The sequence below is a fragment of the Nyctereutes procyonoides genome, unplaced genomic scaffold (assembly GCF_905146905.1).
Source record: "Nyctereutes procyonoides isolate TBG_1078 unplaced genomic scaffold, NYPRO_anot_genome, whole genome shotgun sequence".
NCBI lineage: Eukaryota > Metazoa > Chordata > Mammalia > Carnivora > Canidae > Nyctereutes > Nyctereutes procyonoides.
The window spans coordinates 11,416,464-11,431,261 of NW_026575082.1; the positions used below are offsets into that span (position 1 = coordinate 11,416,464).

General features: G+C 39.4%; 1 protein-coding gene across 2 annotated transcripts in view; it reads right to left on the bottom strand.

The window, feature by feature from the left end:
* The window catches only part of LOC129514424 (cadherin-7), a 120,775-nt gene extending 106,763 nt beyond the window's left edge, over positions 1 to 14,012 (bottom strand). Inside the window, exons 1-2 of one of the 2 annotated variants that reach the window (XM_055332977.1) lie at positions 13,962 to 14,012; positions 2,704 to 3,109 (exon numbers count right to left, since the gene is read on the bottom strand). In XM_055332977.1, the coding sequence (XP_055188952.1) occupies positions 2,704 to 2,913 (210 nt within the window). In that variant the 5' untranslated portion in view covers positions 2,914 to 3,109; positions 13,962 to 14,012. Of the gene's footprint in view, positions 1 to 2,703; positions 3,110 to 4,899; positions 5,018 to 13,961 lie in introns of those variants that run through there. The other variant, XM_055332976.1, reaches the window with a different exon arrangement.
* Between the last annotated feature and the right edge of the window lie 786 nt (positions 14,013 to 14,798).

Sequence of the window (14,798 nt, forward strand, 5' to 3'; positions counted from 1 at the left end):
AAATACATGTCTGTAAAACGTAATGATTGTATTCCTTCTTTTTTTCTCATGAACATCCGCCTCTCCATTTTTCATATTTCATCTACAATTTCTTTTTCATTTTTCTATGTCTTGTGAAAACTTCTGGTCACAGTCATTACCTCCCTTAACTTACAAAAATAAGGAAAATACATTTATTCTACATATCCCAAATGATCGAAAATGTACTGAGGTCAAAATCATTATAATAACTGTTTACCGAGACTGCCAACCTAAGGAAAATCATTTCATCATCTCACATATACAATCTATTCAAGTTCTCACTACCTCCTTCCAAGCAAATGTAAATTGGTTTTTTGAAGGCTTCTGTGTCTTGTCTATAAATTCCCTCTCCATCTCAAATTATTTTACTGGCTTTTTCCTGGACTTGTCTGTTTTCGTCAATCAAGGCTTTGTTGTTTCGTTTGTTTTACTTTTTAACCTACTTATCATCCTGGACATTCTTTTACTGTGAGTGGCAGTACTGAACTCCCAATATACGGCCTGCAAAGGATAAACACAAACTTGTTTCCTGTCACATAAAATCTACCAAGCAACGGTTTCTGATTAATTGAAAGGGAAGCACAGACCATCTCTTTTACTAATCAAGAGACCACACAATTTCTCTTAGAAAAATAACAATAGCATTGCCTAGTAGCTTCACATGCATTTGGAATTTAAGTCACCTAGGGGTATGTATTTTTGTTATTCTAAATGGCCTTACAGGGATTATTTTGATATAAGTGTTCTCAATTATGATACAACATTTTTAAAATTAAAAATAAGGGTATTTTATCTCATTTATTCATGAGAAACACAGAAAGAGAGAGAGGCAGAGACACAGGCAGAGGAAGAAGCAGGCTCCCCACGGGGAGCCCGGTGTGGGACTTGATCTCAGGGTCCCAGGATCACGCCCCGAGCCAAAGGCAGATGCTCAACCACAGAGCCACCCAGATGTCCCAGTTTTTAAAATTTTAAATGATGCTCACTTGAAATGTCAACCTCATTGCAGCAACTCCATTTATGACTAAATTAATGGGAATATTTCAGTTGCCTTTAGAAAACTTTACATTCCCATAAAAGTGTGATTTCACCTCATAACTACTGATTCTTTATGAGTTAGCTGAATATTACATACCTATCTGCTGAAAAAAGTTTGATGAATCTGTTAAATATGCATTGAAATGAATGAAATTAAGGACCAAATTCCGTCAATAACACTGCACGATGATTATCGCTCTCACTTTGTTTACAAGGAAAATGAATGAGACAGGTTGAGAGAGAGATGGTACTACTGATAAAGGAAGAATGGCCATAAAACATATATGAACAAAACTCCTTGTGTACCTGTGTCCTCTCTTAGGGCACAAAAATGCTACCACTGGGCCACAAAAAAAAAAAAAAAAATCCTAACCCACATCCCCAGAAACTCTTAACTTGTTCAAGTCCTCTTTGTTTATAATACAGTATCAGTCAGTATTTGTAAAATATAGAAGCATCAAAGGAAAATAATAATATAATAAAGTTTACCTTGACTCATGTAGATACCCATCAACAAAAACAGATTTTTCACTTACTTAAGATGTGTTCAAATGAAACAATGACCCATGGTTTAAATAGCAAACATTCTTCCTCAGTCATTGAAAGTTGAAAATTTCACTCATGGATAAATTCATCAGTTTGCTGTCCTTCATTTTTATCAGGAATAGACGCATAAAACTGGCAAAGTGAAGAGCAGAAGTGCAGATGTATAGATATCCTGCCGGCACGCACTACTTAGAAACTCTTTACCAGCACTCAGCACCAAACTGAGAAATTCAGGAAATCGTTACTAATAAATGACCATAATCAAACCTGCCAGTAGATTAGAGACTAGAAACAGTCTCTAATGATATGAGGATGGTAGGGACATGCTCTCTTGAAGGGCCCTTCAGTTCAGAAAGCACTTGACTGGAAAGCCCCTGCCCAAATATTTAGACAGAAAGAAGAGAAGCTGTGAAAAAAAATCCCAATTTGGCTACCCCTAGGCTACCAAACATGCGCCACAAACTGGCCACTTGTGGTCTGATATCAATTAGAAACTGACTTCTGTTCCCATTCATTTTTTTTTTTTTTTAGCTTAAAGGAAGATCTAAAAAACAAAACAACAGATCCATCAAAACAAGACCACCGCTTAGAAAAGTGGGTTAGAACCGCTCATAACTGATGAACAACAGGCTCAATAATTTCACTTTGCAGTTTAAAAACTGCAAGTATCAAAAAAGGATATATATAAGCATGAAGTTAGTATGTATATCATTTATACAGTACTCTCCCTCCCCTCCCCTGAAAAAAAAGAAGCTTAAAAAAATTATACACACCTACTACTCTTCATTTATTAGTGAATGATCTTGTTCTAATTGTGGAAATAAAAGTTTTATTAGTAGGCCACAATCATGATAAACTTGGATCTGTAGACTCCTCCTCTGTTTCTAGAGTGGAGCATCACTCCCTAAGTTATGGATTCAACATCTGGATAACAATCTGGACTCTAATTTCAGAGTGGCTAATGCCAAAACCTTCATGGTCTATTTCATCGGAGTAACAGTTTATGCTTTCCATCCCCAAAGCAAAAATAGCAGCTCTCCATCCAACCACAGACATTCACAATCATCAATTGTGACTTTGAAAGGCCAAATGCCCTACCTTTCCTACATAGAGAGGGTCTGAACCCATGTATTCCTCCAGCACAAAGAACTGATTCCACACCCAGCTGCGCTTGGTCCGGGACCTCCCTGATTGGAAATAGGGCTTTGATCTGGACCTGGAGAGCTCTGCTTGACTCATCCCAGAGAAACACAGGAAAAGCGCTATTAGCTGCAAAAAATGGCAGAGCTCCACTTTGCCCAACTTCATCTTTTTTTTTTCTTTCTTTTTCCTGTGTAAGAAAAAAACCTTGACAAGAGAAAAGGCACAGTTCCAGTTGGCTTAGTAGCTCTTGCCTCCGGCAGGGTGTCAGCTGGGAGTCCAGAGATAATAATTTGTAGAGTGTTCGATTGCAAGGGGTCACCACTGCTGAATAACCTTCGCCAAAGAATGGTGTAATAGGTACCTAGCAGAACAAAAAGAAAAGCCAGTGTCAGAAACCAAATCACATAATAACTTTTAACTTTCATTTACTAACTTACTATTGATTTTCCCAAGATGCCATTATTTGCATAATCATTAAAATATTAATTAGAAACTTACACATTTACAGTAACTATTGCCCCATTTATAAATCCCATAAATGCCACTGATCCAGAATTATCCTCATTCCCTAACACAATCTTAAAACTTTGTGTTTCTTCTAGGCATTCTATTTGAACATAGGGGTTACTTAATACAAATGGAACATCATTTTAAAAATCGTTTTAATGCTAGCTTTTATTTTTTTTCTTTTATATTACAGTTAGTCTCATTCATTGGTATTAGAATATGAAAGCAAAGCAGCTCAAAGCAGGGATTTAAACAAATGGGAAGGACATATGCTGGTTTAAATCTCTTCTGTGAAACTGTAAAGAGAAATAAAGAAGTATGAGGTGATTCAAAACTGGTTGATTGATTCTGAGTCACAGAACACCAGCTGTTTTGATGTGTTCTGATTTGATTGTGATCAGCTGCCAAGCTCAGTAGTTTCCATTTTCCACCCTTCAAACCTATTGTCATGTCTGCTGTGCAGCATGTTCAGTTACGTTATAGCACAAATATTTATTGAACGTCTTACAGCATGGCTTGTGCATAGTAGGGCCTTCTTCCTTAAATATTTATGGACTTGAACAGATCATTAGAGAGGTAAGAAAACCCCACTGTATTTGTGAGACTGGTTCGCAGTGAGCGTGAATCCAGAATGCTTCAATAGAAGCACAAAAGAAAAACAACTTTTATTCTAAAGTCTACTTATTTCAGATACAGAATTCTTGATTATGTAAGAGATACAAAATCAGTTACAAGACAAACTTCCAAACATACCCCAAAACACAGAGGAATGGGAATATGGCAAAAGGTTTGCTTAAGTCACCAGGCTGTACTTTGGTTTATAAATTCACTTGACTACCTACAAATAAATCAACAATTCGATAATAATTAAGGTGAGGGTTAACATGTGCATTTTTTTTTGAGAGAGAGAGGAGGAAAAAAACAGTTCAACGATATGAAATCAAATGATAGTTCCTTATCAAAGCAGAAAATACAGTCTCTATATTATCAGCTTTCCCATCTTCTACCTGTCTGTCCTGTAACAATAGTGTCTGTTACTCATGAGATGATTTCTGACAGTAAAGTTGCTTATGGAAAATGCCTTATCTAATAGAAGAAAAATGAAACATATTATATATGTTAAAATAGTCCACATGACCGTTAAGAAATGGGTTGCACTGACTTTGAGCTCTATTCAAATGAACATATTCGTGTTAAAAATATCCCTATCAAGTTCTGAAATTCTAAAGGGCATTCCAGAATAATCCAATGTACAGCTAATTGATGTATGCTGAGAACCACCAAAATAGTAAACTATTATTGGAGCATATTACTGCTGTCTGTGCAATGAACACCTTCTGCTAAAATCTAAACCTCTCATCTAAGCATCTAAAATGAATTTGGTCCATTTAGAAAGCACTCTGGAAGGCTTAGTTATTCTAAGACTTAGAATTATAAACAAGAAGTTAACTTGGGGTCATAACTTTGTATTCCAATGTAGGTCCCCTGCATTAGTTGAAAGTTCATTGCAGGGAGGTCTCAGCTAACCCATCTGAGAAGACAGGTTATCTGTAGTTAAAGAAGGTAAGTAGGTGCTTAGACTGGGAAACAGAGACTGGGATGGACTAGTCTATGATGAGCCAGGAATCATGGCCAAGAACTCACAGTGGATGACCTTTGTAGGAATGGCTGTTAGCATGCAGAGGGCCAAGATCATGAAGTTCCCTTCACACCAGTGGCAAACCAAGTTCTGGTGGATGGAGATGGACGGCTTGGAGTCGTGGTGACAGGACTGTCTAGCAGGTGAGACCTGTAGCCGAAGAAGCATTTCAGTTCCACTGCTCTACTTCCTCACGAGAGAATGTGTTTTCACATAAGAACAAGGAGATAAATACTTAGGTCCTGAAGATAATTCTCTTAAACGTGATATAGTTAAATTATATTACTTAAGCTACTTTATGGTTCCAGTGGACTTGATAACATTGTTACATGATGAAATGCATCCAACTTTTAAGACACTAAGTAGCAAATGAACTTCTGGAATTCAAAATTTGGGAAGTTATCAAAAGTATACACTGAAAAGAACTATAAGCACCTGCATCAGATAAAGATTCAAATGCTGACTCTGTCCTTAGCCATGCATTCTTGGACACATGATTTACATTCTAAGAATTCCAGAGATGAAGCCTTAAACCTCTAACATACAAAATAAAGATGGTAATTGCATCTACTTTGTAGGATTAAATAAGCAAATCAGGAAAAATTAAGGATGGTGCCTGACACAACTAAAAGCCTTAATTAAAAAAAAAACTGTTGGGAATATTATATTTTTTAGTTTGATACTAGTGATGTTAAAGTTTGTGATGTTCTCATTTTAATGTCATTTATAGGAAAATGTCTTAGACAACTCTTGGAATGAATGAAAACGTTCTAGATAGCTCTAGTCTCAGTGCCAGAGAACTATATGGATCATGAACCCAAAATTCTAGATGAATATAAACAATGGCAGCAAATTACTTTAAAAAAATGTAATACTTGGGATCCCTGGGTGGCGCAGCGGTTTAGCGCCTGCCTTTGGCCCAGGGCGCGATCCTGGAGACCCGGGATCGAATCCCACGTCAGGCTCCCGGTGCATGGAGCCTGCTTCTCCCTCTGCCTATGTCTCTGCCTCTGCCTCTCTCTCTCTCTCTCTCTCTGTGTGTGTGTGTGTGTGACTATCATAAATAAAATAAAAAAAATTAAAAATTAAAAAAAATGTAATACTTTCTTTCCTAAAGGCATGTCCTCTGTGATTTTTGTAAGTCAAAGACTGGCATCAGAATTGGAGAGATCTGAGTTCACTCAAAATGTTTACTAATAAGAAAAAGAAATATAATCTGGACCAGGAATAGGATCACTGAGGTGTTTGCTCTAAAACCTCCTCCATTTGCTGTATGACCTTGGATCCCTCTGGGATTTTGGTTTTCCACATTTGCAAAATGAGGGAGATGAGCTAAGTTATAAAATCTTTTTTTTTTTTTTTTTTTTTTTTACAGATGTAACTTGTCTGCTTTTGACAATTATATACAATTGGTTTTGTTGGCTTTTTTAAGCTGTGAAAAGGTGCACATTGTTAATAATTAAAGGGTAGAGAGATTTAAGAAAGTCATAGGAATGTAAAAGAAGCATTTTTCACATTTATGAAATTTAGCATGAATATTAACATGAGACGTTTAAATTACTCTTGCCTCTTGAAGATCATTTCTCTTCCACACAAGATTGTGAAGTTATCAAACCAGCCAGAACATTTAGAAATTGTGAGACACAGAACATGCACTGGGTCACTTTATAGTCACTGAGTTAATATTTGTGAAAGAAACCAGAGAGTTCTGTACTTTCGTATTTAAATCAAGGGATTTAAAAGACCTATTATCAATATATACCTTGATGGACAGAAATGTCCACCCTTTGTATCATAGTATCTAGAACAGAAGCAGACACACGATTGACTCTTGGTACACATTTACAGAATGTTTCCTTTCATTATGCTTATTACTTTTTTTTAATATGGTAAATTAAGCCCCTATACAAATTCCTTGGTAGCTCTTCCATGTTTAAGGGTCACAATCACTTTGAAAAAAAAAAATCCATCATATTTCTCTGCAGTATTTGAAGTACCTGCCAGGCTGTTGAGCCAAATTTTCCTTGCCTTTCCTGAAGTTCTGTAAGAGTGCACAAGGATACTTTAACTGACTTTGTGTACATTATTGAAGGATAAACTTCTCTTTTATGTAGCAAATAAATGATTCCATTATACCCTTCATAGAATGCTCTTAGAAAATCAAAAACTCACATGTGAATGACGGTGATTGGCATAGGGGAGCTTTATATGTGTTCAACAACAGTTGTGACAGTGACTGACTATGCCAGGAATGAACACCTGATATGGCAGGGGCAAAGTCCCAGGGCAGGTGCTCCTTCATCAGGCTTCCCCCAAATCCATGCTTTCCTTCATAATATCTGGTTTTCAAGGTAAAGGCCAGTACAACAGTTCAACCCAATTCATCCTGACCTACTTTGAGGCATCATAAAAGAAATGAAGGGCCCTGAAGCATTACAAAAAACCTTCAGTTATTTGTGGTCTTCAAAGAGAAGTAATCAAAATGTGAACTTGAACTTGAGATTTCCTCCCGCAAGTAGGCTTTCTATCTTTCCACAAATATCCACAAATATAAAGGCAGAACAGTAACTTTTTTTGCATATAAACGAATTTGAGCACACAACCATTCACACATGTCTTTTTTTTCACAATGGGTTAAATACTGACACACATCTGTGCCCTGAAGCCAAGCCCTGCAACCTTCCCTGCTAGGCTCCCATACTGTTTATCTTCTCCCTTCCTTCTGCCTCTTGAGCTTTACATACAGGCATTAATAAGGGGAAAGTCACATCAGAAATAAGCAGAGACCCCTGCATCCAAGCAGTGTCATGTGTCATTGCATCCTCTGTGGGAAAGCTTAAGAGTGCGACCCACTGGAGGTCTGGAGAACTGACCTGTTCACTGTTGCTGGCTCAGAAAAAAAAAGACACTGCAGAGCAATGATGTGATGTGTTGGTACACAGGTTAGGTAACTTCTACAGATCTATGTCAACTTCCAGACAGTTACAAATGTGTAGCATTATAGCTTTGAGGAGAAAAACAGCAATAGGTTCTATCTGAGGAGAAAACTGAATAGTGGCCAACCAGATGTCTGAAAGACAGTGGGTTAATAACCCACTGCTACTGGGTTAATAACCTAAAATTTAAAGATATATACATTATATATCTGAGTAAGATTTAAATTGTTCTCTGATATTTTAATGTTAATACTTGTAAGGAATCAATCCCATTTACAACTGAACCAAAAACCATCAGCAAGTAGAAATAAACCTAACCAAAGAAGTGAAAGACCTATATTCTGAAAACTATAAAACACTGATGAAAGAAACTGAAGATGACGAAAAGAAATGGAAAAATATTCCACGCTCATGCATTAGAACAGATATTATTAAAATGTCTATACTGCCCTAGCAATCTACACATTTAATGCAATCCCTATCAAAAAATAAAACTTGAATTTTTTAACTTTTTTTTTTGCCAGACTAAAGATAAATGAAAACCGCAACTAATACCATGATCACAACACACCTTAATCAAGAGAATATAGAATGAATCCTCAAAAAAGAAATTTAAAATTGAAAGGAAAAGGGTGGTGGTGAAAATCAAACAGTATTTACTAAATCAACATCATTTATGTGACCTGAGATCACTTTACCATGCTACTTTTTTGTTCCAATTATTTTTGTTCAGCTAAGTGGCAAAGAATTATTTCCAAGTAGACAGTCTATTATTCATTTAACCTTAATAGCTGATATTATTTTACCCAAACAAATTCATTATTCTAAAATTTTCTTGATTTTCTGCTCCATTTCACATCTCTGTGAAACCACTTTTAAAAATCAGATCAAGTGACTACCATACTCTTAATACAGTGTTTTGATCATACCTAAAAACAATGGCTAAAAATCCCTTAGTAACAAAAAAATATTTTTATGCATCAGCATGTCAACTGCATTATTGCATAAATGTTGTAGAGCCTGTTCCATTTAAATTAAAGGCAACATGCTAAACACATGACCAGGAGCATGAAATGTATCATACTCCGCCAGTTCCATTAATATCGAACCATGAGTAGTTTTAAACACATGCCTAATTACCCAATAATTTATATATGCTAAACTGCTTCTTTAAATGCCTTCTAGAAATAACTTGAGCTATAAAATATGATGATCAATTATGTTAAAAGGAAATATATTGCTATTTTAGATCTTGTGGCAAAGTTAAAGTGGAATATATTCTTTGCAGTCCAGTATAAGTAACCGATGGCTTGTCTCAGGTAAAGACTCTCAACACAGTTTCTCTAAATGACAGGCAAGGGGCAAATGCTTATGTTCTCTGTGTCTGGAGTTCCATCAGATACAGGTCTGAGACTGTTTTGAAATATACTTTATGTATACCACACTAACACATGGTTTATTGTCTAGTGGTAATTGAAAGAAGATTTGAAGAAGTTGTGCCTCTCCTTTAAAAAACAGGTATAATTCACAATAATGTGGAACATGATATCCCCAAAATACATTCAGTTATTTGCATTTTCTAAAAAAACAATTTTAAGAATGACATTTGAGGAGCCAGTATATTTGACAGAATATAATCAATGAGAATGTGAAAAATCCATAATGGATGAGGGCCAAACATCTCTAAATCTAACTGATATTCCCTAAGATGTTTTGCTCACTAACCTATAAAACATAAAAGTACAAAAAAAAAAAAATCACAGTTGTAACAGTAACAAAACAAAACAACAACAAAAAAAAACTCTTGCTGTTGGCCTTTTGGGAAGAAACTGTCATTTCCAAGACTGCTTTAAAGTTGAACTACATTTTGACAAGAAACATATTTTTAATGGATCCTTATGAAAGGAGAACAATATACATGTTCAAAAGTGGAAATGATACCATTTCACAGCAGTGGTTAGAGGGCACGATGACAGTATTACCATGGCTCTAAAACAACCTTCTATATATTAGTTCTTTTGTACTAAAGTCTGACAAAAGATGCCTTTTAAAATATTCCTTGAGTATTTAATAGCATTATTTAAGTTCAACAAAAAGACTCCTCCTGATTCATCCAATGCCTTTTTTTTAAAGACTTTCATTTGTCCTTGTTTTCCCCAGGACAGCAGCCACCTGTCACCACTCAGGTCCTCACTGTGACTTATCTCTGTACACAAAGTTAGAGTAGTCTGCTTTGTAACAAGGATAATACCTGTCCATTGTTACTTTTACTTATTTTTAAAGTAGAACCACTTAATACATCTGGGGAATGCAAAAGAGAGAAAAGGTATTCTAATCTCCCATTCATGAATGAACAGATGTCATAACTCCACAAATAGAAAGAAAGTAATCCAGGACAAAGAGTATTTCAAGAGCTGCGGCCACACTGTTTTTTGTTTTTTGTTTGGTTTGTTTGTTTGTTTGTTTTTTTCCAACCACCACATACAAGCAGAGCTTTTAAGGATAAAGCTTATGGGACAGAATGTCACGTCAGTGCTGAAAAAGGTAATCACTTGGTACTTCTGAGGGCTCATGTTGGAAAAAAGAAAAAACAACAACAACAAAAAATGTAAAGAAGTCCCTAAACCCGCTGCTCCTGATGTTTGAAGATTCCTTGAGTGGTGGGAACACAGAACTGTAACAGACATTAGAAAATCCCAAGGTAAGGCAGTCTAGTCTTCCTTTGCTAAGAAAACCCAAATCTACAGAATTCCAGTGAAATGCCCAAGGTCACACAGCAAGTTATGGATGGCACTGGGCATGACTGGTTACAACAGAAAACTTAAAATGTCTGTTAAACATTTCTCACTCTGACACTAAAGATCTTTATTTCAATCTATCATTTTTGGAATGTATCATATTCTCCAAATGCCGAGGAAAGTAAATTTAATCCTACTCAAATTTCTATATGACCATGAGTTTGAATTCTCCATGTAGATCATCAGGATTCCTATCCACAAGGGGTCAGGAGCACCCAGTCAGGATGGGGGTAAAGGGGCCCGTGGTTTATGATTGTAATTTATATGTCACACAAAAAGCACTGAGAGGAGGATCCAGCTTTAAAATCGCCTCTCCCCCCCAAAAAATTAAAAAAAATAAATAAATGAAATCGCCTCTCCCTTCTAAATCTGGTGATCAAAGAATCCCTACTGCACTGTGACGCTATAGTAACTATTTCCACTGAATGTAATCCATAGCTCATTGTTTTAGAAACAGGGCACCAATTCAAGAAATATCCTAGGATATAAGGATGTATATGTATGGTTATGTGGTTGTTGCTACAAATCCTGTATTTGTAAAGGACTGTCTGCTCCTAACTTCTTATAATCATTCTAGATTTAATATTGCCATCTTTAGCTTCTACTATGAAACATACTACCATTTAACCTCTTTTATCCACATACCATTGAAAGTTTAGTAGTAGCTTCAGTAATGTTAATACTCATCGAACAGCCCTCTTCTCTTTTAGTTAAAAGGCATAATTTTTTACATTTTAATTAGTGAGGCTGGGGACCCTCTGCGGATGTGTGACTTCTCACGTAAAGAAACTGTGATCAAACCCATTAGCTCCCCGGGCCAGATAACATTACAACCACAGACCACAACCTCCTACCGTTAACTGGCCTAAATATTCAGGCAGGGGCCCTGGAAATGAATCACACAGCCTGTAGTGTGCATCTGGCTATCAGACATGGAATGAGAACTTCTCTACGTGGATTACAGAGCCAATTTCAACTAAGCACAAATAACTTCTGTCACGAGTAAAAGGAATGAAAAAGAAAGGGGAGCAAGAGTTGATACTTAACGAGAAGAAGCCGGGGTGAATTAAAACCAAAAATGACAAACCACAACCATCTGAGCTATTTGTACAGTATCGCACATAGTATTATAAATAATACATGTACTATACATACGTATGTACAATCATAACAGTAAAATTATATGTGAAGTGGTTTACCTTTGTACTTCTGCAACATATCTCCACTATGTCAATTTTAATTTTTAATTTACCTTCACTTTTACATTGAGCTTGGTATGATTCATGTGACTTCAATAAAAGGAATTATGTTTCAATAGACATTCTGCAGAAGAACCTAAAAGAAATTCCAACCAGAATGACAATCTAGAGTATAATCTGAGATGAATATACGGACAGATGTCTGCATAGTCATTTGCACTGATAATTTTGTCAGTGAGGAATCTTGCAGAACGGCAAGGGGGAAATGTTTGCAGGGGTAGCTTTCTGCAAAACCAGCAAATCCCCAGAGGAGGCACTCGAGTATTGCTGGTTACAGCTAGATCTGCTCTGCTTGTCAGAGGCTGAGGAGATGGTCACACACAGGACTCTGATCACATGTCTTTTCTTCCTTGTCCTCAGCTCCCCTTCACACCCCATTTAGAAGCAACTGATTCCTTCATGCCAAGGAGAAAAGCTTCCATCACAATTCCTTTGCAAAGACACTAATGTGCGTTATTTTAGAAGTTTCTGAAACTCCCGTTTTAAACTAAGGCTTTGAAGACTTCCAGCCAAGTTAAAAAAAAAAAAAATTGTGTGAGAGAGAGAACCGCGATATGCTGATATGCTACAAACCACTAACACAATAAATCCAAAGCCTTTATAAAATCAAGGAAGGTTAAGATCCCTCAAGCATAAATATTCACAACACTGAGCAATTTATGTGCTTAGGACTTCATAAAAGATTTCTAAAAGATTCGACAAGAAAGTATTAGACTCTATACAAAGATGTATTCACTTCCTCATATCAGTATACCTTCTGAGAAGTTTATAACTGCTTTGCCATCAAAACAACTAAAAGGCTGGATGATGGGTAGACCAGCAAAGAAATCACGCCTGAGGAGACACAGTGGGTTGATTTTTAGATCTAGGAAGGCTGAACAGTAGCCAAAACTCAGTATGCTCCCCACCCTCTCCTTTTCATTGGACACTAAAAACTAGAGTCAATTCAAGGGTAAACTGCAGCAATACAGATGCTTTACAATTACCCTTCTATTAGAAAAAGAGGGAAAAACTCTCTGCTATTATATAAAAAGACTTAAGAGTTGTGAGTCTGTCAGCTGATTGTTAACACAATTCTAATGACCTATTGCAGCCCTTAATCACAACGGTATCTCACGTTGTAAGCTCACAATGCCCTTTTATTAGAGCTGCAAACCCTAATAGCTTCTAGCAGGGTGATGGTCCGCGCTACTGATCATTATTTTATTGTTCTATCCAGACTTTACCAGATAAGACTATTAACACGGAATGCTGCCTAATTGTTTCAGCCACTCCACCCCATATTGAACACTAACATAGAAGCCAGACTTCACAAAGTTGTCACTTTCGCTACTTGCCTCAATTCTTCTGCATTTTCATTCCTACTATTCCAGATAGCCCCCCAAACGGAGAAAAGGACTCTTAATGTATTTTCCTTTTTCATCTAGTAACAAGAACTTGGGTAAACATAAAGTCTAGCTATTTCTTTGGGGAGGAAAAAAAAGTAATATCTGGTGAGTTACTGAAAGCTTCCAATGTAATCACTTCTTTCCTTAGCTCCCCCCTTCCCACAACTGACCTGTCTTTATAAAGACACTTAAAACTATTTAGATGTTGCTGGCCTGTATCAATGCGAACTTTCCTTTAAAAAAAAAAGGGGGGGGGTGCTACGGCCCCTAAACTCTTTTAAAATGTATGAGCCTGATTTTTTTTTTGTTTTAATGTACACTTGTCACTTAGTACCGGCCGTACACTCACACGTTACTTACATTTTTTCTATTTTTCTCCCATAAAGTTCTGCTGATCTACTTCAGTATGAAAAATGACCTGAACACCTGTCTGCTTAGAGGAATTAGGAAGGACGAGTCCTACTTGGACATATTTCACTCGGATGATCTAATAAACAGAAGATAATCCCCGGCAACATTTAAGAGAGGAAAAAAAAAAAAGCGTTTTAAGCATATTCACGGTTCCGTTTGCAGATCCCCAAAGCCTCGAGACAGCCGGTCCTCGACGATTTCTTCACAGGGGCCCAAGCGCCCACCGCCACCGCCACCGCCACCGCCGGGGCAAGTCCCTGCCGATCTTTACTCACCCGAACTTACAGCTGAGAGATCCGCAAGGTGTGACCGTCCGCAGCGTGAAGGCCACCCGGCGGCAGGGCGGTCCTTTCTCGGGAATCCACGCTCGGAGGCCGCACCCCCGCGGGCCGCCGCGTAGCAGGCGCCCCCGAGGAGTCCCCCCCCCCGCACCGCGGGAACCGGGCGCCCTTCCCCGACGCGAACACGCCCGGGGCAGGTGCCAGCCAGGCGGCGGGGGCGGGCGCACGGCGGCGGCGCGAGGCTAAGCGGGGCGGGGGGGGCGGGGAGCGAAGCCCCCTCGAGGAGCTGCACCTTCCCGGGAGGTAACGGAGCCGGTGCGGCCGGCCGGAGGGCTCGGGTCCCGCAGGCACAGCGCCCCCGCGGGCTCGGACGGCGGCGGCGCGGGCGGAGACCTGCCCCCGCGCAGCCCGGGACCCGCTGCCCCGGCCCGGCGCGCACGTCCGTCTGTCCGGCCCCGGGCGGGAACTTGGGGACGCCCCGGCAAACTCCGCGCGCAGCCCCCGCCCGCTCACCTGGGGCCTCGCTGCGCTCCCGGCGGCGTCCGGCGCCCGCGACCCGGCCTCGGCGTCCGAGAGGGCGCGCGCTCAGGACCCGGGCGGCCCGGCCGGGAGGGCTCCGCGCCCCAGGCACCGCCTCGCCGCGGGCCGCGGGCCGCGGGCGCCCCCGGGCCGCCGCCGCCGCCGCCGCCGCCTCCGCCCGCTCCGAGGGCCCGGCCGGCTCGCCCGCGCGGCTCAGGCGCCGGGTCCCGAGCGAGCGGGGGCGCGCGTCCGGACGGGGGGCGAGAGGGCGAGAGGGCGAGCGGCCGCGGGGAGGGCGCGGGGCGGGCGCGG